Here is a 25,510-nt window from a genome sequence, read left to right on the forward strand (position 1 = left end):
GGCCTCAAAGGACCGTCTCCCTCACTTTCCCTTGGTCCTAAGTGAAACCTGATTTCCACACCCCAGGTGGCTCCTCTCTCCACTGGGTGCTCAGAGCATGCCGGGGGAGTTGGGAGGACGGGGGAGCCTTGTGTTTTCATCCAGGGCAAGTCAAAGGCTTCTTGGGTGGTGGGTTTCCTAGTTGTTCAAACGGAGGAAGATGGCTACAGGATCACTCTTTACCATGTTTGTTTTCCTCCTAGATTTCTCTCCAAAAGATGGTAATGAAAGGGTCTGATACATACGGAAGTGAGGTAGTTTCTCAGCCCAGAAATGTGCCAGGCTCAAGGGCTAAGACGTGGTCTGGACCACTCCCTAGGGGCTCCCATGTCACAGAATGGAGTCCCAGCTCCTCAGCCGGGCCCCGAGGCCCTTGACCAGGACCCACCACCCTTCTCTGAGGCCTCACTCCCCACCCCCACCCCCACCCACCTTTCCCAGTTTAAATTTTACACTTAGTAACTCTGAAACCAGGCAGTTTCACACCTCTTTGCCTGTGTTTATGCTAATCTCTTCACCTGAAATGCCTTCTCCCACCTCTCCCGCTCTGCCTGGCTAATTCCTGCTCATTCTCCAAGACCCAGTTCCACCTAGTGCCCCTTCTCACTCAACACACCCCCCCCAATCTACTCTTTCCATGAGCAACCTACACCCTCCTGCGCTGGCCTGGATGGGAGCGCTTACTCGGAAAGTTTATGTGTCTGTCCCCTGCTCAACTGGACCAGAAATTCCTCAAGGGCAGGGTCTATGGTGTTAAATTTTGCCTCCCCGGTCCCTGACACAGAATAGGAGCTTGACAGATGCCTGCTGAGCCCAACAGAACCCAGATGAATAAGAAGGGCCCTCTAGCATTTGGGTGTCAGGATAATTTAATATCATTCTAAGGATTTGCTCATTCATGTCTTTAGGACAGGTGGCTTTTAAAGCCTCTGTATAGATGTGACACCCCACCCCCATGCAAAATAACAAATGTAACCCTAGTAAACTGAAAGTGATTATATGCATCTCGAAAGGTTGGGCTGCAGGTTTCCCTTAAACATTAAGCCTTTGCTGGAACTTTCAGAAACTCGCCTCATAGATCATTAACTTCTGGGGGAGAATGGGAGCAGCAGTCAGGGAGAAATTACCTTTGGAGTCTGAGCTCAGAGATGCCTCTAAAAAGAGGACAAAAGGCAGAAAATCTTCGAGCCAGACAGAACTGGGTTCAGAGATTTAAGAGATCCTGTGTGGAGTACCTTAGCTCCCAGGAGGTCCCGAATAATGGTAATGGCATAGTTGTTGTCAGGTTTGACATTGCTCCTGGAGGAGAGGAGGGAGTCTTGCATGGTTTCAGGATTTGACCTCAGACGGCAAGAAAGAGACAGCAAGGATCCAGAGAGGAGGGACCACACGATTGAGGCAGCACCTTCTCAATACCACAGCACTTCATAATTGTTTCACAGAGTTTTTGATTTTTAACTAAATCTTTCCACACTGAACATGCAGATGCTGGTGACAGCACTGCGCAGTGTGTCGACGTGAGGGGCTCAGACTCTAGAAGACTTTCCACTTACTAGCACTGTGTCCTTGAGCATTCACCTAGACTCAATGTCCTTATCTGAAGAGAAGAGACAGTAGACAGGACCCATCTCTTAAGGCTGCAGTACGAGATAAGGAACATAAAGTGCGTAGCCAGAGCCTGGCACGGTATGCCCTCCATAAATGGCACCAGTTGCTACATTGTGAAGTGATCAGAGAGCAAGTAAACGCCATGTCTGAGGAACTGCCTGCTCTGGGAACATGCAGAAAGAAGGGGCCCCAGACCCTGGTGACCACCTGTCACCAAAGCCATGTGACCTTCAGCCTGTTCCATGACACACAGGGTTTGCCCTGGATAATCTCTCAGGCTCCTAAATTGGCCTGAGGCCAGTGTACTCACAGCTCCCCAGAGGAGGCTGGCAGGCTGGTGCTGTTGTCCTGCCCCGATCCCCACCCCCGCAGGGAAACTTCTCCTCACTTAAGAGGTGGGTGGCCTGCCCCTGCCCAGATGTGGTGGCTCAGACCTGTAGTCCCAGCTACATGGGAGGCTGAGGCAGGAGGATCGTTTGAGCCCAGGAGTTTGAGGTTGCAGGGAGCTATGATGAGGCCACTGCACTCTAGTAGCCTGGGCCACAGAGCGAGACCCTGTCTCAAAAAAAAAAAAAAAAGAGGCAGTTCCGCTCGGTGCCCCTTCTCACTCAACCCCCCCCCCCAATCTACTCTTTCCACGAGCAACCTACACCCCCCTGCGCTGGCCTGGATGGGAGCGCTTACTCGGAAAGTTTGTGTGTGTGTCCTCTGCTCAACCGGACCAGAAATTCCTCAAGGGCAGGGTCTATGGTGTTACATTTTGTCTCTCCTGTCCCTGACACAGAATAGGAGCTTGACAGATGCCTGCTGAGCCCAACAGAACCCAGATGAATAAGAAGGGCCTTATGTCCCTTCCAGAAACCTTTCTCCCCCTCCACTCCCTGTTCCAACACTCAGCGCGCTGTGCACGGTGTCCTTACTGTTGCTATGTCTGCCACCTAGATGCCACCGCAGTGCACAAGTGTAAGTACCGCCTGCTTCCGAGTGAAGCTCTCCTGGCTGAAGGAAAGACGAACGGGCACTTTCTCTTTCCGGAAGCTCCCGGGTGCTCTCGTTGCTTCCCCGCTTTTGTGGAAAAATAGGCTTGGAAATAGGTGAGGCTCTGCCACCTCCCTCTGGGTGGAAAGAGCAGGAAACTGTGGGTTTGGGCCACAGCTGCAGGTAAAGCCCTGTGTTGCTACCTCCTCCCAGGTCTGGGAAAGTGTGACAAAGTCCCCACCCAAGGCGGCGGGCACCTTGGCAGACCCATGTCCACTCGGGTCTGCCCTTGCGCCTCTGGCAAGCGGAAACCAATGACCTTGACCTTGGAGGAAACGGCGCCCTAGGGCGATGGGGACGGCCCCCCGGAGAGGGCGGCCGGCTCCTCCGGAAAGTTGCCCAAAGGCCGTTCCTGAGCTCCCACCCGAGAGCCGGCCCCGGGCGCCGCGGTCCGAGCAGCCGCGCGAAGCTCCTGCTCGCGCCCGGCCCGTCCCGGCCCGTCCCCGCCCCGCGCGCCCAGCCGCCCCGGCTCTGCCCCCGCCCTCGCGCTCCGTTCCCGCCGGGAAGCGGCTCGGTCGGGCGCTGGGGAGGCGGCCCGGGTCCCCGCGCGCTCGCAGCGCCCGAGGCACCGCGCGAGGCCGCCCAAACTCGAGGCCGCCGCTCGGATTGCCCCGCGCCTCTGGCCGGCGGGCTGGGGGTGGGGAGGCCGAGGTCCCGGCTCCTCCAGCCCCTTCCGCCGCCCGCCCCCCACCTCCGCTCCGGCTCCCGCTTTCCCTTCCCGGCGGGAAGGCGCCGGGCTTGGCCTCTTTCCCCTCAGTGGCAAAGCCTTGAACCGGCAGCCGATGCCACTTCCTTCCCCGCCAGCGCCTCCCCCTTGTCCTCCCGCGGGACGGCTGCTCGGCCGGACCCCGCCGGGCCCGGGGCGGCCCGCAGAGCCCGGAGCCCGCCCAGCCTCGGCCCTGCCCGGACCCCGAGGGGCGAGGCCTGCGGGCCGCACTCCCTCCGGCCTGCGGTCGGGGCCGGACACCCCTCCCCGAACCCTGGAGCGGGCCCGGGAGGGACAGAGGGCTAGAGGAGGGCCTCGACTCCCCGAGGGATGGAGGGGATGCAGGCGGCGGCGGCCAAACCCGCGGGCGGCGGCCCTCCGTGAGTATGCAGGAGGCAGGCGCCGGCAGGCCGGGCGGGGTGGCGGGCCTGCGGAGCGGGGACGGGCCTGCCACCGCCCCAGCGCTGCAAGGGTCGTGGGGCAGGCCCGCCCTTCACGTCCCTCTCGTTCCGGCTTCTCAGCGTTAGCGCGAGTATGTACAGCACTTAGGTCAGAGCCAGACGGCTCCAAGTTGGACAATCTTCCCGAGAGACTGTGCCCGGAGCACCCCGAGGGGAGGGTCTCGTGCTTTAAGGTCTCTTGAGATGGATCATCTCTGGGATGCAGTTCCGGAGTTTACCCGTCAAAAAGTTCTGTTACTATGTGTGGTATCGCTCCTAGTGCGTTCTAATCCCGTTTCCTGGATTGGACCTAGAGGAGAGGAAGAAGGGGGCGGCTGGGCTGCACAGATCAACTTGGTACGTTTTAGATTAACGGGTAGAGCAAATGATGTCCGTCCTCCTAAAGATAATCCTTAAACCTCACTGGCTTAAAAATGATGCGGCATTTTGCATCATATGTGTATTTTGCTTTATAAACTATGTGCATTCCTGAAACGTGTGTAAATTGAACTGTAATAAACTACTGCAGAGGGGCTGGCCTTTTAAGAATCCTTGGTCACTGTATGAAGTGAATAATTCACCCCTGATTTGTAGTTTATGCACATACGGATTTTTATACGCGAAGTTTATTTCCAGCGGGACACATCTACATGTATGAGATTAAAGTAGCATTTTTTCAGAGAGTAGAATAGATATTAAGGCACTGGGGCATGTACGCACACACTTAACACCTTGAGGAATAAAATCCCCTGCTCACTTCTTCCCCGGGGAAGCCGTTAACATCCGCAATGCCACTAAGGAGCTGTGCCGTGCCGGCAGGTCACCAGCCTCTGCGGACTGGACACTCTTACCTGCAGAGGTTTTGAAAGAGCCCTGGATTTGGAATGAGAAGCTCTGGATTCCAAACTGGCTTCCCTTAGCCTATGTGATATAATCGCTCTGTGACTCAGTTTCTCCATCTGTAAAAGTCGGTGTAATCATACCATTCTGGCAGAGTTGTGTCAGGATTATTGGAGAGCGTGTGTTTGAAAGCACTTGCAGTCCTGCCTGGCACAAAGCAGATGCCCGATAGGAGTCAGTGCCAGATCATGGTCTTCCTTTGAGCACAGCCCCATCTGTGGTCCCTGTGGCTTGTACCCTGGGCTCAGGGGTGAGGTTGGGATGCTGCACCTTCCACTGGAGGGTCAGATCCTGTGTGGCATCTTCCTGAGATCCACCATCCACATTAGCTCCTCTGGGGAAGCAAAGACCGGTTGCCTTTTAGCAGATGTTGCCATCCTCTGCAGAGACCACCCTTCAGCAAAGCAGGAGGCCAGGAATTGGGAAATTCCCCTGGTTTTCACTCTGGTTCACGTTTGGCATAGGATTGCATGTTGTTTGAAGCTTCATTTTGCCCATCTATAAAAGAGAGGCAGAAAAACTAGAGCACTACTCAGACTTGGAAATAAAAATTCAATAACGTTTACACTGTCCAAGGATGTGTACTTTTCACAGTGCTTTCACAGGGTCTAGAGGGCCTCCCGTGCTCTGTCTCCAGGTCATCTCATCTGGACAGGGTTCAACGCCAAGGCCCTTTGGGGACCCAGGAGGTTGTGGGGGCTGGCCCAGTGCTGGGTCTCAGGAGCTCTGTCTGCTTTCTCCTGCAGAGTGCCCAAGACAGGGAGCAGAGCAGCCAGCCCCATGGAGGTGACCTCTGCTGTGGAGAGAAGTGGTCCTGAGCCACCACCGGATAAGGGACACTTCCCGCTACCCTGGCCTTGCCCTCGGGGAGACAGACCACCCAGCCTGATGGCCCCCCGGCCTCCCAGGGCAGGAGGGGCACAGCTCCAAGGCCCCTCGGTGCTGGAGTCCAAGGTGAGGGCTTTGAAGGAGAAGATGACAGCAGGCAAACAGGGCGCCGGGCCCTGCCCCACTGCCGGTGAACGGTCGTCCCCCAAGAAACCCAAACACGCTCAAGTCAAGGCAGGGGGAGCCGGCACGCCGTCAGAGGGGGCTTTCCTGCCCGACGCTGCGGTGGTCCCTCCTGCTCAGAACCTGACTGACGGGCAGCGGAACAGCAGTGACCATGAGGAGGAACCCACGAGGAATGGGGGCCTCAGGCCTCCCAGCCCACCGGCCCCTGGGTGCGAGTGCTGGAACGGGCCTCCAGAAGCAATGTGGACAAGCCCGGGCCGCGAGAGGGGTCTGCTGTTGGGGCCTGGCTCTCTGCTACAAAGCCCCGTCCACAGAGTTACCCCGGGCCGGCACGGGGGCCCTGGGCCTGGTCACAAAATCATCCACGTTCCCAGCCTGAGGAAAGGGAGCTCATACCTGCTTCGAGATTGTTCGGCCACAGGGGGAGACCTGGACAGCACATCCCTGACTTCTGAGGAGGACTTTGGCCCCAGGACGGCCCTGCCGGGGGGTCTCTGGAGAGCTGGAGACCTGGGGGCTGCCGGCAGCGCCCCGTCGCTGTCCGAGCGGGTGGAGAGGAGCCGCCTGCTGCTGCAGGAGATGCTGAGTGTCTCGAGGCGGAGCCCCTGCAAGGCGGGAGCCCCGGGCTGGACTCCGTCCGGGGGCACAGCTGCAGCAGGTGGGCCTGGCTCTGCGCTGGGGGGCAGGTAGCAGGAGGGTGCAGCGGAGAGAAAGGGGAAGGGGGTGGGGCAGACAAGGAGGGAGAGCCTGTCCCCAGAATCACCAGGATGTCCTTTGATCCTTGGCTCTGACATAGATTCTTTTCCACCTCGCAGGCCACCCCGTCTGCAGAAAAGCCCCTGACCCTCCCAACCAGTGGGAGCCGCCTCTGTGCTCCATGACATCGTCCCTGGGGGCTGGAGCCCTTTCCAGAGTGGCCTTTGCTTCTCCCTCCAGTGACATGCCCTCAGCCCCCAGTGGACCGCATTGCCCTCTTGGTGGGACAAACAGACGGGAACCCCGCCCTAGAGAGGTCGAGGGGCCTGTGGGCCGGGCTGAGCTAGCTGTAGCGCCACTGGCACGTGCGAGCGTGCGGACCAAGACACCCTTCTCCTTCCTTCCTTCTCGTTCCAAACCCCCGGGCTCGTTCACCACCCCACGCCCGAGCAGATACGCCTGGTCCTCTCAGGCCCCTGGCCGCCCCCACCATCAGTCACGGTGACAGGCTCTGCTGCCACTTCGCAGGCTGGGACTCAGGCAGGGTGTCGGCTTTGTCTGGGGAGTAAATTGCTTCCGGGGAAACCTTTCTCCTGGATGTTCATTAAGTGGCAGCTGAGCCCTGTTTCCGGCTCTGCCCTGACCTCTGCTTCTGTTCGGGGTCCTAGAGCGACCAGCGGGGGACGTGGACTGGGACGCGGGCAGCTCCCTGCAGGACTCAGAGCGGAACAGGTACGAGTGCAGAATCCACACTTTCTCTCCCTCCCTCCTCCACGTACTGCGCGTCAGGGCGGTAGGAGACCCCCGCACCGGCAGACGGCGGACACCATCTCCCGAGAGCCTGTGGAGGGAGCCAGCGCCCCGGGCTGGTGCCTGCCGCTGCCTGAGCAGAACGGCTGGGGCGCCCAGGGCCTGCAGAGAGCAATGCCACTGACCTCGGTGTCCCCAGGAGCCACTTCCCTGCACAGGCTTCTGTCTCTTTATCTTTGAAGTGGAATTCCTGGGGAAAAGTACAGGAGCGCAAAGCCTTTGCTCAATTCCTTTCCCAGTCGAGAGAATGTGCCGGGCTCATGTCAAGGGCTTCACCTCCAGCCTCACCGTGTTGCCCACAGACTTTGCACCAGTGTTTCGGGGAAGCTGGACCCGCTGGGGCGAGGTGGGGGAAGTGGGGCCACCTGTCCTCCATGGGCAGTGTCCTGCTCCGGGCAGCGTGGGAACAGTATGCTAGAGGTGGGGCTGGGGCCATCTGTGGCCTGAACTGCCGCTGGTGCCTCCACAGGGTTGGCCTCAGCCTCAGTCAGTGCTGGGCTCCTGGCACAGAGGCTAAGAGGTCCTGGAGCTGGTCCTGGAGCTCCCACTCCCACAGCTGCACGGTGACGTCAGCCTCCACAATGTCTCATGGTTTCTGCCGAGGGCAGAGGTCAACACTGTGGCTTCTCCATCATCAGGCTGCTCCCTGCATAAATTCCACTTAGTCTGACCTACCGTCTAGAAAATGTGGACAGAGCCTGTTCAGGCTGCTATAAAAAGTACCATGGACCGATGGTGTACAAACACTGCAGAAATGTACTGCTCACAGTTCTAGAGGCTGGGAAGGCCAAGATCAAGGCACCAGCACATTCAGTGTCTGGCCAGGGCCCACTTTCTGGTTGCTAGATGGCGCTTTTTCACAGCGGCTTCAGGGTGGAAGGGGCAAGGCAGCTCCCTGGGGCCTCCTTTCTAAGGGCACTAATCCCATTCCCGAGGGCCCCACCCTCATGACCTAATCACCCAGTCACCCAAAGGCCCCACCTCCTCACACCATCACGCTGGGGATTCGGTTTCAACATACGAAGTTTGGGGGGACACAAACACTCAGACCATAGCAGCCCCCCAGTCCTGTGCCCTGCTTCAACAAAGCGAGGCAGCCAGATTCAGGCGACGCGGCTTCGGCTCGGCTAAGGGTCTGGTGGGGAGGGTGACACGTGGCTCCGTCATCCCTCCTTAGCTGTGCTCTGAAATCGCAGTTCCCTCGCCTCTGCTAAGGGTCCCTTCTCCCACCTCCACGGCCACAGTTTTCAGCCACTCGTCTCCTCCCCACCTCACCCTGCTGCCGTGTTGGGGGCGTGACTGCACAGGGGACCGTGGTCCTCGGCTGCACGCTGACCCCTCTCCGCCCCTCTGCAGGCCTCTGTCTTTGCCACCACCTCCTTCCCTGGGGACTCGGAGGAAAAGGCAGCAGATGCACCCTGCATGGGGACGGGGCCCCCTCCTCCCGCAGCGGCTCCTCCTGCCCTCCCCCGATTCTTCCCTTGACGAGAGAAAGGTCCAGCAGGGAGACGCGGCCACGGGGGGATGGTCTGGAGGTTGAAGCCACAGCTGCTGACTGGCACATTGGATAATCTGCAAAATGACCACTCGTTTTAAAGGAGTGGTACCTTTTCCTTCATCCTGCGAGGAGGTGGCATTTGTGTAGAATCCTCAGGACTGGGGTTTCGGGACTGTTGCCTAACCCGCCAGGCAGCCATCGGCTGCGTTTTAGAGTGCAGGCGGGGCGTGTGCACATGTGTGTCGTATGATGTGTGTATGTAGGTAGGGTGGGTGTGTGGTGGGGGGAGACAGAGAGAGAGAGAGAAGGTGTCTTAGCTTTAGGACCCTGTTCAAAGACTAACAAAATGTCCCCTTAGAATCCGTAGCAGATCGGCGCACAGAGCTGTTGTGGGGTTGCCTGGTTGGCTTGGGAGTTGTTCAGAGTGGCCTCTTGGCCATCTACAGTCAGGTCCCTGCAGAGTAGGCGCCAGGCTGAGGGCCGGAGAACACGCCCAGATTCGGGGAGGGAGGAAGGCCAGCCGGGCCTTGGTGCCTCCCGGACGGGGCTCCTCATGTGACTCTACGCCCAGTCTCCTGGGCAGACATTAGAGTGGCCCGTGAGACACTGCAGGCTACGCCTCTCCCTGAAGTGGGTTGGATTTACTGATGCCACTTCTGTAGGGCTGCACTTCCTAGGAGATCTTTGAAGTAAGGCAGGCTTCCCTCTGTGCCCCAGGAGTGCCACATGAGGCCAGGCCCTGGGGCTTAGTGTCCCTACTCAGGGGCTTAGGACCTTAGGCCTGGGCAGAGCAGAGTTCTGAGGCTGTGGCCAACCATCGTAATGGCCATCCCGAAGGCGGCCCCAGGACGTCAGTTAGGACGTGCTCTGGCTGGGGCAGGCCCTCGTTCCTTCTGTCTTCTCCGGGTTTGGGGAATGAATGTCCCGCTTCACGTTCAGTCAAGCTTCCATGCAGTTCCGTGTTGTAATCAAATAACCATCACGATCAAGTTAACCCGACATGTATTTAATTATGTCCGTAATTGTTACTGCTCTGCCTGGTCATGAGACAAGCAGCTCATGAAATGATGGTGACTGCGGAGCCCATGACAGCAGTCGGGGTCGGGGGGTGGCCCAGCTTGTAGCGGAGCAGTCACAGGGAGTGGACCACCCTTGGCTCTAAGGGCTGCGCTCTAACCATTGCGCTGCACAGCCACGAGCTGTCCTGTCCCTGCCCCCACAGGCCACCCTTGGGCTAGGGATCTGGGGGTCTGTGCCCCTCCCATCCTGCTCTGTTCTCCGGTATGGGCAAAGAAGTCTAGTGACAGGCTCCATGGATAAGCTGGTGTCTCTCTAAGTCACTGCTAAGATGATTTGGGAAATCGGGTTTTGACTTTGGGGGAGAGGAGGCGGGAGGGGGGCGTTAGAGAGGGCAGAGCAGGGGTCAGTGCCTGGGACGGACTCATTGCAGGGGTGGGGGGTGATGCGGAAGTGAACATCTCTGTCCTTGCTCATTCTTGGCCGCCCATGGCTGTCCCGTCACTGCTGTCCAGGGGCTCTGGATCCAGATGGCCGTGGCCAGCTTGGTCTCTTCTCTTCCTTGAGGCTCCAAGAGACATGTCAGGATGACAGGTTGCCTTAGGGTCCCAAATAGACCTGGCAGGAGCGGGAAGCGTGTGAGAGCAGAGGAGCAGCGGCCAATGGAACTCGGCAGTGGACTCCACACCAAACGCCTCTGGTGCAGGAAGCCCCGTGCCAGGCTGCCGCGGGCGCCGGGTGGCCCTGAGGCCCAGGGCCTTCCTCGGGGAGGCAGTGCCAGGCCCCCTCTGGTTCCAATCAGGACCTCTGTGTGTGTGAGCTGGGAGGGCCCAGATCCTGCCATGTGTCTGCAGGGGCTTTAATTATTAGTCTGCTGTGGGAAAAAGGGAGAGGAGAGGTCTCTAGGGTTTTGTTTTTGTCTGTGCTATAGTGATGGGGGAAGCTCAGAGGATTTCCCAGGTTGTTTATTTCCCCTTATCCCTGCTGTGGAATCGTGCCTGTTTATAGATCCAGCAGCCCAGTCCCGGGCGTGCACGCCCTGCAGGAAGACGGCTGCAAGCAGCCCGGGGCCAGACTGCAGCAGGTCAGACGGTGGTGGGTCCCCGTTTTCAGGTCTCTGTTGGGATTGCAGGGGGGCAAAACTCCCTCGCCTCAAGCAGTTCGTAGAGTCTAAAGCACACGGCCCTAAGAGTTTCAGAGGCCCTGCCTCTGGCTCAGGGGGTCAGGCCCACTGCTGTGAGAAAATCTCAGGCTTTTAAAAGTTAATATATCAACTAGCTTTTTTGGAAACTGAGGCAGGAAAAAACCAAAGTGCTTTTCCTACTCACATACTTAATACGGCACAGAACGCTCACCGCTGGCCACCAAAATGTGTGGAGACTTTCCCCACACGCCAAGCCATTCTCTGGCGACACCCCTCTAGTTCCATCCAATTCTGACACGTCTGCCTGGAGATGGCAGCAGCTCCCACGGGCTAAGCAGGGCTCAGTCCCTCGAGACACACTGCCCCCACTCCGGCTGCCAGTCGCACGCCCCGGCTTGTGACCTGTACTTCCGACCCCCTAGCTCTCACTCAGGGTTCCTACTCTTCCCTTCTTGGGTTCTATTAATTTGCTAGGGGGGCTCATGAACTCAGGGAAACACTTTATTTACATTTACCCATTTATCATAAAGAATATTACGGAGGACCCAGGCGAACAGCCAGACGGAAGAGACGCACAGGGCAGGCCTGGGGGAAAGGGCGTGGAGCTTCTAGGCCCTCTCCGGGAGCGCCGTCGTGTACTTGGCTGTCTAGAAGCTCCCTGAGCCCATCCTCTGGGTGTTCATGGAGGCTCCCATGCGGAGGCAGGGTTGATTACATCACTGGCCTCAGCTGTCTCCCCTCCCCAGCGGTTAGGAGGCGGGGCTGAATGTTCCAAGCCTGCACTCCTGCCTGGGTCTATCAGGTGCCCAGCCCCCATCCTGAAGCTACCTAGGGGACCCCAGCCACCCGTCATCTCATTAACATGCAAAAGGCACCCTTATCACTCCTGAGATTCCAAGGGTTTCAGGAGCAGTGAGTGTGCCAGGAACCAGGGGCGGAGACCAAATGTGTATTTATTATATCGCAATGTCACAGAGGCTCTCCTGTGAGCCAAGCACTGTGTGTACCCGTGTAATTTCAGGTCAAATTGCCCGTTTTTGCTCTCACCGCCCTCTGCCTGCACTGGCTGCAGCCGTGGCTGTTGCTAGCATGTGTCTCCTCCCTAAGCTTTGAAGCAAGAACTGTTTTGTTCTTGTGTTCAGGCCCAGCGCCTGTCACGTGCGTGCACACAGCAGGCATTTGGGAAATGTCCGGCAGAGGCGCGCAAGGAAGAGCGTGGGCGAGGGCTCAGCAAACGGTGGCGACGCACCGCCCAGGACTCCCAGGGCTCTGAGGACACCCAAGAGCAGGGGTGTCCCTGGGAGCGGCCGAGCCCCTGCCTGTGCGGCTCACTCCGCCTCCCCCAGCTCCATCCTGCCCCACGACTCAGACTCACAGGCCCTAAGAAAGACCCCAACACCACTCCCGACCCTACCAAAACTTTACAACAAAAGAGAAAATATAATTAAATTTAACCACTCCACAGTGTTTGCAAGCACTTAACATGCTCCCAGTGTCTCTTCTTAACCCTGGGTGGGGAAGGACGTGAACCCTGGAGCCCTACCGCAAAGCCAGTGCTGCCGGGACTCTCGGATCTATTGTCCTGTAGACATCATTGCCGCCCTCGCACAGCACACGTGCAAATCTCATCATGGCCCCCGTCTTTACCAGTCCCGGAGCTGAGAAAGTTAATTTACCCAATGCCGTTCAGCTGGTGGGGAGCTGGGACTGCAAGGAAAGGAAGTCCTCCTCCCTGCCCTCCGGAGTTGAGCAGGCCCCTGGCCTCCCATCTCGGGGTGTCTCAGACCCCTGCCTCCTTGTGGCCATCTGGGGCCAGGCCACAGCCTCCTTGCACGCTCAGCAGGGAATCTGCATCCAGGCAGGGACAGGGCTGCTCTCTTTCCCCCCAAAAGCCAACTGCTTAAGGAAGGGCTGCAGGCCTCCCCCCAGGTCCTTTTGAAAGTGTTAAATGGGGTGGATCCTCCCTGAACCCCTAAGTAACCTGCCCGGGTAACACAGCAGGAAGTGGCAGTCCAGGCATTAGAACCCCGAGCCACACTCTTAACCACCACTCCAGGCTTTGTCCTGCCCGTGTCCTGCAGACCTGGGAAGCAGGGCCTGTGCCACCCAGCACGACAGTGAGGCCAAGGCGAAGTCCCTGCCCTCGGGGGCCCATGGGCCAGAATCAGTTCTAGGCAAAACTTTCCCTCTTCCCCTCACTCAGGACACTGTACCCACGATGACAGTAAGACAGCTCGTCTTTGGTCATCCAAAAGCTGTAAAATAGACAAAATGGAGCAAATGCCAAGCAAAGAGGTTCGTGTATGTTCTGTGCACTGTGTATTTTCTCCCCACTGGCTGCATCCTGGAGTCTGGGAAGTGTCAGATCTCTTTCTGTCCCCAGTCATTTCCCTGATTCATGCACCTGGGATGAAAGGGTTAAAAGCAGACTTGCTGGAGCTTATTTTAATCCAGGATTATGGTGGCTGGAGAAAAAGGCCACTCTGTCCCCTTGACCTCCCTGGCTAGGAGAGAAATGGTGGTTTTCCTGACCTGCCTGGCAGCGGGGGAGGTAAAGTCATAGCTAAGCCTGTCTGTCCCTCCACTAGGGACCTGGGGACCATCTACGCTGCCCTTTGTCCTCGTGAAGCAGTTAGGGTGCTGGCGGTTGGAGGGGCAGAGGGAAGGGAGCGCTAGTTTTCCCCAACAATTAGCTCTGTGTAGGGGCTGCGACTCCTTGAGGGCCAGACATCTGTGATGCGAGCTCCACAAGGGGAGGACTTCAAAATCCTGTCCCCACCTTGTGGCAGACTACGTGGCCACAGATCCGGACGCACAGGGTAGCCATGTGATTCCTCTCCCTCTCCAACTGCCACTGTTTGCAGATGGGGAAACTGAGGCCCGAGGAGGGAAAGCACCCAGCCACTCTATTCCTGTGCCCTGCCCACTGGGAAATCTCCCTCAAATGGGAGAGCCTGAGGCTGTCACCCTGGAGGGGTTGGGTGCCCCTTGGGTGGACCAGGGCGATGTGGCGGTGGGAGGTGGGCAGTTAGCTGGGGACAGGCTCAGCACCCGCAGCACTGCACCTGCCTGCCCCCTGCCCCCGCAGAAAGACCACCTTCCTGCCATGGGGCTGTTTAGGGCCTCCCTTCCCCAGGGTGCCCAACGAGGAGGAGTCGCCTGCTTCGCTGACCTTGGCTGCAATCTGTGAAGGTGACTGCCACTCCTCCCTGCTCAGTGTGTTACCGCCTGGATGCCTCCGGGCGCCGAAAAAGCCCTGCTTTTCTAATCAGCGGAGAAACCAGCTTTGTCTGCCAGGAGCCGAAGCAAGGCAGCTGAGGAAAAAAATAGTAACAGCTCCAAGTGGAGGGAGCAGAAAGGAAACAGCCAAGCTGGAAAATGGCTTCAAAACCTGGGGGCAAGGCTGATCCTGGCAGCATCTGGCCAGCTGCCTGGGGGCCCTCCTGCCTGCCCACCAGGTCTTGTGACAAATGCCCTCCGACGGCCGCGGAACCACAGCTGTCACCGGAAGGCTCCGAGCGTGTGGGCTGGGAGCCAGAGGCCCGCGGCTGCAGGGGCGGCTCTCGGGGCTGGTAACCTCATTATCGCTGCTGTCGGAGCAGGAGCCCCGGGGAGCGCAGCTGCGCTCGGCCGCCGCGAGGACCTGCCTGCCGGGAAGCTGTGCGCAGGGAGGCCGCTCCTGCCAAAGGAGGCAGCGGGCCGGGAGATTCACTTTCACGTCGCTGCAGTAAAGCCCTCCTTGTTGCAGAGCTGTGCCTGAGCCCTGCCAGGGTTCACAGGCACAGATGGTGCCTTTCTTCCAGCCGTCCCCCCGCCCCCCGTGGCCCCAAAGCAGGGTTAGATGCAAATGACGAGAAGAAAAAGAGAAGGGGGACAAAATCATAGCCTGCCCAGAGCTCGTCCAAGGATGCCCCGAGGAGGCCTTCTCCCTGGAGAAGGGTTGTGCCATCGTCCACTGACATCTCTGTCATCCAGGAAACGACCTGGCCCTGCCAGGATGAGGTCCCTTTTCCCATGTGGCACAGGGGCTGGGTCGGGTGGGCCGCAGGTCTGAGATCCAACCCAGCTGAGCCTCTGCCTGCCCCGGGTCTCTCTGTGGACGCTCCCTGCAGAGGACAGCCCCGCGTGGATGACAGGGAGGACGGGGGCAGCCACTGGGGATGCTGATTGTGTCTGTCCCAGCCACAAACATCCTCAGCCTGCCCTGGGTCCCAGGGAGGGGAGAGGATGCGGAACGACGCGGGAGGCAGCGGGGCTGTCTGCTCTGCTCACGATTGATGTTCGACCTTGAGCGACGCGCCCGCTCCTCTCTACTCTGGACACACTCATCTGTCAACCGCAGGGAACACCTGCCCGCGGCCAGCCTGGCTGGGGAAAGCGGCTCCGTGGAGAACCCCGCCTCGTCCGCAGGAGGCTGCGGGCTGCTGTCGGTGCTGTGACCCGGTGCGGGCTGTGTGTCACCGACTGGGAGACAGCTTTGAAAAAGGGCTGCTGTCATTTTCTGCAGCTCTGGACTGGCCAGGGAGGCAGCACATCTGTGGGGGGTGAGGGCTGGTCGAGGACCGTTATTATTATGAAAATCGAGCCATTTGCTGACTTGGGTTGGGTCCAACTTCATTTCTCTCAGCCCTGAGCCTGTGAGCTCTGAGCTGATGCCGACAGGTTTGGATGGGGACTAAGGCAAGAAAACACCAGGGTTTATAAAAACGCCGTTCCCCCAAAGGGCCAGATCTGCGAGGGACAGGGCCCCGGTTCCTCGTGTTGCGGTGGGAGCTCAGGGTGGTGCCGCGTGTGGGTGCAGAGACAGAAGGAGCGAGGTGACGCGTGTAAAGACCATCTGTCTGGGCACAGGCCCAGCCCGACAACCCCAGGCCCTTTCCTCCCTCCTCCTCCCCGATAACTCCCGCTGTCTGCCCAGGGAAGGAACAATAGAATAATCTGGAGACTCCCCTACCCTTTTCTAGATCCTTCTGGGGTCTCTGCCTCTGGTCCCTGAGCAGATGTCCAAGGCCAGGCCAGCCCCCAGCCCCTGTCCAGAGCCTCTCAGGACCATGTCCCAGACCGCAGCGCCAGGCTGGGCACCTGCATGGGAGCCGGAGGAGGCAGGCGGCCGTGCAGGGCTTTTCCTGGCAGAGCCGGTGCTTGACACTGTTAAAGCCTCCTAATCCGTGTTATTTTCTTCTAATCCCTCCCCCTCCCGCCCTGGCCTGTGTGCCACCCTGCAGGATCTTTGGTCCGAAGCCGGAGCCCGTGCTGAGCCCCAGGCACGAGGAAGCCCAGCATCTGCTGCAGCGTGCCCGCATGAAGGCCAGGACCCGGCCCCTCCGCGCCAGCCACGACATCGTGCCCACTGCTGCCCCGGGCAGCCGGTGAGTGGGACCTGGGAGGGCCATGGCAGGGAAGGGTAGGCAATGAGAAGAGGTGGGATCTAGCCAGATGCCACTGCTCACTCCTCCCTTCTGTGTGTGGGGGGCCGTTTTCCAAGTCAGGCACTTGCTTTGATCCTTTAGTCAGTCAACACACCTTCACTGAGGGCCTAATGAGCGTCAGCCATGGAGGTACAAAGATGAATAAACTGTGATCGGAACTCCCTGGGGGGACGGGACGGAGGTCACAGTTTCCAGGGAGAAAGGTGAACAAATACTCAGTTATGGTGTAGGAGAGGAAAAATGTGTCTGCCAGGCTGGAACCCGGTGACCCCACCTGGAAAGGACAGGTGAGGCTCTCGAGAGGAGGTGGCTTCTAAGTTGAGGCTGGAAGGAGATGTAGATGCTCACCCGGCAGATGAGAGAAGCAGGGTGGGTGTCCTGGGACAGAAACTGTGAGCCCGGCTACCACGCTCGGGAGTCCAGCCGGGCTAGAGCATAAGGACATGCCGGGACGTGTGGCACGAAGGCCAGGAGCTCAGGAGAAGCCAGACGTGGAAGCTTCCGGGCCTGGTGAACACTTTGGATGGTTCCTGTAATAGCTGGGAGCCCTGGAGGATGGTAAGCGGGTGGGTAGCAGCACAATCCCGCTTGCATTTCAACCCACCGGGGTTGGAATTCTGGCTCTGCCACTTCGAAGTGTGCCTCTGGGGAAGTCTCTGTGTCACGTCGCAGTTTCCTCATCTGCAAAGTGGGAATTACAATAGTGCCTCTTGCAGGGCTGTTGTGGGGGTTATAGACATAAAGTTTAGGACAGCGCCTGGCCTGTAGTGGGCGCTGTAGGACCGTTGGCTCTAACTGTTAAGCGTGTCATTACGTGGGTGCGGGAGGGAAGAGGGGGCATCCGGAACAGAGCCCAGGGTCCCGACTTGGCATCTGGGTGTCCGGGGGCCTTAGCCGGGGGTGAAGCCCAGGGGCGAGGGCAGGCTTTGGAAGGGGAGGGGTCCTCAGAGCATCCTCGGGAGATTCCCACCAGGCGGTGGGATGCAGGATCGTTAGACAAGGAGAGCTCAGAACTGGGCTCTATCCCTGACTTCATGATGCTGGAGCCATGGGTGGGGGTGAGCTCATGAGGGATGAAGAGATGGGAAAAGAACAAGTTCAGGGACATTCAGACGAGCACAGCACGTTTGTGACTGCTTCCTGAGCAACACGCCCCAGCCCCATCATGGTGCCTGTTCCACGCGTGGTGCACCGTAGAGAACTGCTCACATGTGGAGTTCTCCACCAGGCAGAGCCGCTCCTGATCATGCATCTGGGCCTGAGATGAGGCCACCAGGCCGTGCCAACCCTCTCCAGGCCCGAGCAGGACCATCTCTGCAGCTGACGAGGCCTGTGGCCTCACCGTGGGCAGATCACGGTAGGCACGCGGGGTCTGTGTGTTTCCATCGCCACTGAGGAGCACTGAAGGGAGCACGGATTCCTAGTGGAGCTGGACCACGTGCTCTGTGATGTTGGATGCTGAGCTCCTCACCAGAGGCGAAGGACCTTCGTGAAACCATCACGATGACTTCATGAGCTGAGGCCTCTGTGATCGGTGTCCTCGTGACCCTTAGGAGAGGAGCTCAGAAGACCCCAGATCCAAGCCCTGGCACATGTTGTGCCTTGTCCCTTCTTCTAGCTGGAGGGCACTAGTCAGGAATGGCCACGGCTTCTTTGAGGCATCCTATTCTTCTCCTCCTGTATGTGGGGAGAAGCCCTAGACGTCCAAGGAACTCTCCTGTTCCACTTTTTGTAGGTATCTAGGCTGGGTAGCCTCAAAATAGTCAAGACTGTCTGCAAAACAGACTTTATTATGTAAATGTCCTCTTGGACACTCCTCTTCCCCAAATCACTCCAGCACTCACAAAACCCCCAATCACTAACTTTCAAGTAGGCTCCCTTGTGCCATGCTGTCTCCAGGCCATGGAAACGCTATAGAAATGCAAGGTGACCCACTTTAGCAGCTGCTGTGTCCAGAAAAGAATTACTCTGACTTGGCAGCGCTGGTGAACTCTCAGAGGGTATAGCTGAAAAATCAACGCCAGATGGCTTGCTGCAGATGCTTCTAAAGGTTATGCTCCGTCGGATCACCCTGGAGGCCACGCTGAGTTAACATGGCAATGCCACAAGGGCCCCAGGCCTGAGTTCCATGCAGGAAGCCCGTGTCCCCAGCCCAGATGCATCACTCCTTCCAAAGAGCAGCTTGGTGAAAAGTGACAGAACAGTAGGGGCAGGCAGGGCAGTCTCCAGAAGGCCGCCTTTATCCTCCATTTGGCTGGAGGTATCTGGGGCGAGCCTGAACAGACAGGGCTTTTTCAGGGGGCGAAAAGGTAGCTATGGCTGAATTTTCTGGAAGCAAATCGACATAGAAGTTGAGCAGCTCCTGGAAGCACAAACTCTTGCCATTTTGGGGGTAGGCACACCCAGACCGGTGTTCCTAATCTCACAGGAGGGCAGGACATGTCAGCAAGATGCAGGGCTTGACAGGGTTCCGCTGTCAGTGGTGCTGCCCTGGGTCGGACAGTGGCTGTGTCGAGACTCTGCAGGGCTTGTGTCCGTCACATTGTGTGGTTAGGACTGCACTGTTGTGGAAAGTGGGACCCTCGCGGGGGGCTCCTCGTGATGCTGTACAACTCCAGGACTGCCACAGAGGCCCTGAGCTCAGGCCAGAGTGCTCCGCGAGGGCCAGCTGTGGGGCCGCCACCGGGCGCTGTCCCGGGCAGCTCGGCAGGCACAGATCATGTGATTTGCACCCATCTCCAAACCCGCATCCTGCTTTTACACGCTGTTACGAGCCCTGCTGGTGGGAGCTTCTGGGTTTGAATAATTGGGTTGAAGACACCTTACGTGATTAAGCTCTCCTTAATTTCTCTCTTTAGAATAAAAATGTTGGCTGGGCATGGTGGCTCATGCCTGTAATCCTAGCACTCTGGGAGGCCAAGGTGGGAGGATCGCTCGAGGTCAGGAGTTCAAAACCAGCCTGAGCAAGAGCGAGACCCCATCTCTACTAAAAATAGAAATTATCTGGACAATTAAAAATATATATAGAAAAAATTAGCCAGGCATGGTGGTGCATGCCTGTAGTCCCAGCTACTCGGAGGCTGAGGCAGGAGGATTGCTTGAGCCCAGGAGTTTGAGGTTGCTGTGAGCTATGATGACGCCACGGCACTCTAGCCTGGGCAACAGAGCGAGACTCTGTCTCAAAAAAAAGAAGAAAGAAAGACCCAGGGCCCAGCTAGAAACACCCGTGCTGCGCTGCACTGTCTGAATTTTGTCTAAGCAAGGCGATGGGGAACCCCGAGTGGAAACTTGGGGAGCAAGTGTGCGTGGAAACCCTGACTTCAGTTCTCACACAGACTGCGGGGACTTCGAATACCCCCTTCCCGTGAGAGCTTTAGACTGATGGCAAACACGCATCCCCGCAGCTCCTCCCCACCCCCTCGCCGGCGGTTGGGCTCACGTCCTCTCCCCAACACACACAGGAGGGCTTTGGGTTCTTCCTTCTGTACGATCTCGGGTTTAATAATGAAAAGCTAACGAGGCCGTGGTGATTCTGCTGAGCGCTCAGTCTCAGGATCAGGACCGGCTAATAAGTTACTCTGTTTTGCCGCCTGACTCCCCAGGAGCCTGACTTGGGGTGACTCGCGGGCTGCGCCCCAGGGCGGCGGGGGCGGCACCTTCCTCCCGTCCCTCTGCCTGTGATCTCTCTCCTGTCTCTTCGCCAGAGACGGCCAGAGGAGCCCGGCCCCGGACCCCGGGGGGCCCCGTGCCTGCAGCGACGGCCTCCGGAACGGGGACGCGAGCGACTGCTGCGGCGGCGAGGCCGACAGCGGGCAGAGGCCCAAGCGAGGCCCGTCGCCGTCGCACGTCCGCTTCGAGGACGAGTCGGCGGGCGAGGCCGAGGTCCGCTACCTGGAGCGGCTGCAGCGGCGCCACCGCCAGGCGCGGCAGGCCGGGGACCAGGGTCCCCTGCGCTCCAAGCCGGACCTCGCCGCCTACATCAGCGGGGGCCCCCGGCCCCGGGACGCGGGCAAGGCGGCGTTGCTCGGGCTCGTGGGCAGCCTGGACCGCAGGGACAGCGAGAGGACGAGCCGAGCCTGCGGCAGCTGCAGGGACAACCGCCGCCGCGCCCCGGGCCAGGCACCGCCCGACCCCAGGGTGCGGGAGCTCCAGGCTGCCTGCGGGGTGGAGGCGGTGCTGGCGGAGCCGCCAGGCTCCCGTGGCCTGTGCTCCGCTCTCCGGCTCCTCCCCGAGTGGGTCCGGGAAACGCACATTGGCGATGCGCTGCGCCCTGAGGGGCTGGACCCCGCCCTGGGCGGCAGCGACACCCCGGACAGCGGCAGGACCTCTCCCGCCAGCCCCGCCTGGGGACAGACCCCGGGCGGCAGCCCTCGGCTGCGGGACTCTGGACCCGGGGGAGGCCACAGGTGGTCCGGGAAGGCCGAAACGGAACCGCCCTGGGGCCTTCGGGCGCAGGGTCACCTGCCCGGGGTTGATGACCTGGAGGTGGGAGATGAGGTGAAGGAAAGCGGAGGACACACACCTGAAGGGACTCTGTTTCGGAGAGAAGATGCTGTCCCTGCGCCTCCTGCCCTGGACTCGAAGCCCGCCTCCCTGGCGTCCCGGTGGCAGCCTGGTCCAGGGCCTGGAAATCACTGGGATCACCCTGTGGAGTCCCCGGCTCCGGGCGGGACAGCCTGTGCCATGACCCCTTCCATGAAGCTTGGGCCCTTGGGGCCGGGCAGTCAAGCCCAGGTTGTAGAAAGTCATGAGTCTCTGGAAACTGTCTCCACTTCCTCCCTGCGACAGAGCAATGCAGAGCCCCCTGCCCCCCACCGCGCCCAGCAGCCCCCAGCTGCCCTCTCCCCGGAAGGCTGGGTGCCCACCCCTCCCCCGCCCAGGAAAGCCACCTCCCCTGGGTCTCACAGGAAGCCAGCCCTGGTTGGCCCCCGCAGGCTGGGTGACCAGGGAGAGCCTGTGGCTCCTTCAAGAAGTGCGGCCCTCAGGACCTGCGAGCGTAGCCCACCACAGACCCAGGCCGGCAGCCCCCACGTCAGGCACCGGCTGCTGGGCCTGTCCACCAACAACTGCAACAACCGCGTGTCCCAGGGGCTGCAGGAGCCCCCCGGCGACGCCGTCCCCAAGGGCAGGGTGGAGACCGGCTGCTGCAGCCAGGAGCCGGAGCCGCCCGCGGAGCACAGCAGAGACGGTAAGGGACTGGGTAAGGGACTGCCGTTGGCTTGTGCCCAGCCCAGGCGTCCAGCCGTGCTAGAGCAGAGGCCCAGGTAGGGTCTGTGACACACCAGCCACAGCCCCCCCCATCCCCTCCAAGCAGTGACAGGTGTGGGGGGCACTGCGGGAGTCAGTGGGCGGGATGCAGGGGTCAACGTCCGCCTGGAGGAGGATTAACCACTTCCCCCTGGGGGGGGCAGAACCATGGGGAAGGCAGGGGTGACACCCTCTTACTGCTGAGAACCCTGAAGTGTGTACAAAAGCCCCAAGCTCCGTGGCTGCTGGAGGCCTGGGCTTTCAGGAATTTAGTCCCCACAGAGCAGGAAGAGGCAGAAGCTCTGGGATTTATTATTTGCTTAGAGCAGTAAATGCCCAATGGTCACGTGGCTGAGGCCCTTCCCCTTCTGCGTCCTTACTTCAAGCCATTCGCTCATGCCCCCAGGCACTGCACTGAGAGTCCTCACTTCATGCCATTAGCTCATGCCCCCAGGCACTGCACGGGGTGCTGTGGGGGCTGCGTATGTGAGTTACTGCAGCAGGAGTCCTGCCCTCGAGGCTTTCTGTGGCTAGGCAGACGCCCTGTCTGGAGGACACTGTGACCAGGGGACGACAGAGTTCATGCACGGTGTGCCTGGGTTGCTCTCTGGTACCTGACCCTCCCTGACCCCCAGCCCTGCTGGGCAGGCCGGTGGGTTTCAGCAGGCAAAGCTGCTGAAGGGAGTGGGCCTCTTTGCCCTGGGAAGGGGTCCTCGGTCCTCAGATTGTGGGCAAATCCTGAGTGTCGTCAGACTCTGATCCCAATGTTGTGATCCCGGGTGACCAAGTCTGCCACTCACTTTATGCAGAGTAACAACAAGCCACCGCACACATTCTTGCTGTCATGTGCTCATGGCTCTGACATTCTGGGGGCTGGGATGGCTCAGGAGGGACCCAGGGCTTGGAAACAGTGGAGGAGGAGAGGGCAGAGAGGTGACAGACTGCAATGACCTTACTGAGGATGTGGGTGCCGAGTCCTCCCACCCCTGGGTGTGCCCGCCACCCCCTCCTCCACACCCAGACGCTGCCCCTCTCCCTCCCCTGCTCACACAGACCTTGAGGGAAGAGGCCTCACCCTGGGGTCCCTGCCACCCACTGCTGAGCTGTGGCTTTCTGTCCCCGGGGCTCCAGGCCGGCTGCCGGCTGGCCCCTAACCACTTCCTGCAGGGCTTCTGCTCTGACAGCTGGCCCCTCTCGGGCAGCCCCAGCCTTCGCCTTCACATGCCAGAGGCCTGGAGCCCGGAGCTCTGGGTGAGTCACTTAGTCCCTCTGTGCTCCTGCCTCCCCTGTAAAGTGAGGACAGTAATGGGGCCTGTCTCACAGGACTGCGGGATGCCCTCCCGGTGGAGGTGTCACTCAGTGCCCAGCACATAATAGATGCTCCAAAAATGACGGCTGTTGTCAAAGCTGTTAGAACTCACAACTGACAAGATCGTGTATTTTTCCCCTGCTGCCCGCTATGTCCCTTGATACAGAAGGGACATGACTTGTCACAATCAACCTTTTCATTTAACAAACACTCATTAAGCATCAGCAGGTAGCAGGTGCTGTTGGGTGACAGGGTTACGGCAGTCCACGAGACCCAGTTGCTGTCCTCAAATAGCTCCCGGGCCTAGACACTCACAGAAGGGTCCTCAGCCCAATTATCTGGGGGACGAATCCCCCCACCCCCTGCTTCCTGGGCTCTCTCCACCCGTCTCTCATGCTCCCTCTTGCTGTCCTGCCTCTGTTGTTGGGCATGTCCCTTTCCCCACCATGACTGTGGCGTGGGCCAGTGTCACCCAGGGCAGACGCTGTGGTTGTTGCAGGAGGACTCGAGGGCTTTCCCGGCTCCACAGACGTCACCACTGTCAACGCCACGGGCATCACCCTCTCGCTGTTCTCAGAGGAGCCAGAGCCCGGCCAGGAACCAGAGGGAGCCCCTCAGAGGACAGAGTCGGGATCTGGAGGGCACGGGCCATCCCGGTGAGTGACAGGAGCAAGAGCCCTGATGGCAGGAGGGGTGGGCATGGGGGTGCTCAGTGGGGAAGGAGACCCCCTGGAGGGGTAGCGTGGCCGACCTCGCTGCTCCCAGATCCCCAGAGCGTTCCTAGGCCCTGAGCAAGCCTGGCGCCCCTGACACTCCTTTCCCCATTCCTTTTAGTCTTATGTGCCTGCTTATTCATGCGCTGACCGTCCACTGAATGGCCTCAAGCTCTAGACACCGTGCTGGGCCCTGGGGCATGGCTCCCACACAGTCCCCGCCCTCCGGTGCTCCCAGGACGGGGTTACCGGTCTGAGAGGACTTGCTCCTGACCCTGGGCTGGAAGCAACCAGATGCTGAGGACACTGAGCCCGGCACTCGCATTTCCACCCTCTCCCTCAGCTGGGAGGGGGCGAGACCTTGCCCGGGGACCTCGTCAGCCTGGCCGCAAAGCCTTGGTGAGCCGGGTGCTCCAGCCATGCTGGTGAGCGCACGTGCCGCCCCGCGCCAGGCGTCCGTCCCCTGCCCGGCTGCTCCCTGGGACCCCAGATCTGCACGTGCGGTTTCCCCAGACATCTCCAGGCCCTCAGACAAAACGCTCCACTGTTCTCCCGCATCCCTTCCCGCAGACACGCTGCCCTCCACGCAGGGCTCAAGCCCGGGCGGGGCGTTGTCATGGCGTCCCCTCTGCTGTCTCCCACGCTCCCCCGCTGGCCGTGCTCTCGGCCGTTTCCCTGTTCACCACCCTGCAGGCTCCGGGGCCCTCCCTGCTCTCCGCCTTCGCTCCGGCCCCACGAGCCCTTCTCCACACAGGAGTCGGGGGATCTTCTTAAAACCTTCGTTAAATGGCATCATTCTCCTACTTAAACCCTGCAACGTTTTTGCCTCTCACTCGGTGTAGAATTCAAACCCCGAACCGGGGCTGATCTTGCTCAGTGCAGCCTGCCTCGGCCTGCCTGCCTGACCCCAGCTGGACTTCTGCCCCCTCTCGTCACGCACACCCAGCCCCAGTGGGCTGGTGCCTCCATGATCCTGAACACGCCGAGCCTCTCCTGTCCTGGGGCTGTGGCCCAGCTGTCCCTGCACCTGGTCGCCTCGCTCCCGGCTCGGCAGCGCTGGCTCCTTCTCGCCATCCAGCTCTCAGTTTAAAGCTCATCTTCCCAGGGGACCGTCCCCGGCCGCTCTGTTTAGAAGAAGCTCCTGGTCTTCCTCTGCTCCACCCTACAGTTGGCTGCTGATGGTTTCTCTCCTTTGTCTGCTGGTCCCTTGTTTCTTAGCTCCTGAGAGGAAGGACCTTGTTTGTCTTACATACCGCATACCCCAGGGCCTAGAACAGGCTGGTGCACAGTGGGCCCTTAACAAATAATGAATGAATGAATGAATGAATAAGTGGGTGAACCCACAGCTGAGTGTGATGGCACGGAGCTTGCCCCAGCTACTCTCCCTAAAGCTACCCCAGCAGAGCGTCCGGCCTGTCTGCAGCCTGGGTGTCAGTTCCCGGCCCCAAAGGGCCCAGGGCATCGGTGGCAGACGTCTGGGGCCCACGGGAACTGCAGTCCCCTGGCCCGTCCGGCGCGTCTCACGTCCACGCTTGTGTTGCAGGGCACCGCCAGGGGCCAGCGCCGCACCCGGCTCGCCCTCAGCTGCCCCCTCCGACAAGAGCAAGAGGAGGAGCAGCATCGTCTCCACGCTGGGCCTGAAAAAGTTCTTCTCGGCCCTGGGCCAGAGTCCCCGGCCCAAGCTGGGCAAGTCGCGCAGCTACAGTGTGGAGCCGCTGCACCACGCGGACGCTGGCGCCGCCCCACACGCCAGGGCCCCGTCGTTACAGTCCCTGCACCCGGTGAGTCCTAAGGGTCCGGCTGAGGGGCTGTGAGGCCGGTGGTGGTGAAAACAGAGAAGTGCTGGGGATGCCTCAGGAGCCCGAGGCAGAGGAAGGGAAGCTGCTGGCGTCCCCCACAGTG

At 59.7% G+C, this 25,510-nt stretch overlaps 1 protein-coding gene across 4 annotated transcripts in view; it reads left to right on the plus strand.

Moving 5' to 3' along the window:
- The first annotated feature begins 3,262 nt into the window (after window positions 1-3,262).
- Window positions 3,263-25,510, plus strand: part of KIAA1614 (KIAA1614 ortholog) — a 31,879-nt gene continuing 9,631 nt past the window's right edge. For 2 of the 4 annotated variants that reach the window (XM_045536341.1, XM_045536343.1), the window contains exons 1-7: window positions 3,263-3,771; window positions 5,478-6,403; window positions 7,110-7,173; window positions 16,136-16,279; window positions 20,044-21,527; window positions 23,395-23,551; window positions 25,152-25,389. In XM_045536341.1, coding sequence (XP_045392297.1) covers window positions 3,722-3,771; window positions 5,478-6,403; window positions 7,110-7,173; window positions 16,136-16,279; window positions 20,044-21,527; window positions 23,395-23,551; window positions 25,152-25,389 — 3,063 coding nt within the window. In that variant the 5' untranslated portion in view covers window positions 3,263-3,721. Of the gene's footprint in view, window positions 3,772-3,977; window positions 4,189-5,477; window positions 6,404-7,109; window positions 7,174-16,135; window positions 16,280-20,043; window positions 21,528-23,394; window positions 23,552-23,729; window positions 24,380-25,151; window positions 25,390-25,510 lie in introns of those variants that run through there. The other 2 variants (XM_045536345.1, XM_045536344.1) reach the window with 2 other exon arrangements.

Source organism: Lemur catta, chromosome 23 (genome assembly GCF_020740605.2).
Source record: "Lemur catta isolate mLemCat1 chromosome 23, mLemCat1.pri, whole genome shotgun sequence".
Classification (NCBI taxonomy): domain Eukaryota; kingdom Metazoa; phylum Chordata; class Mammalia; order Primates; family Lemuridae; genus Lemur; species Lemur catta.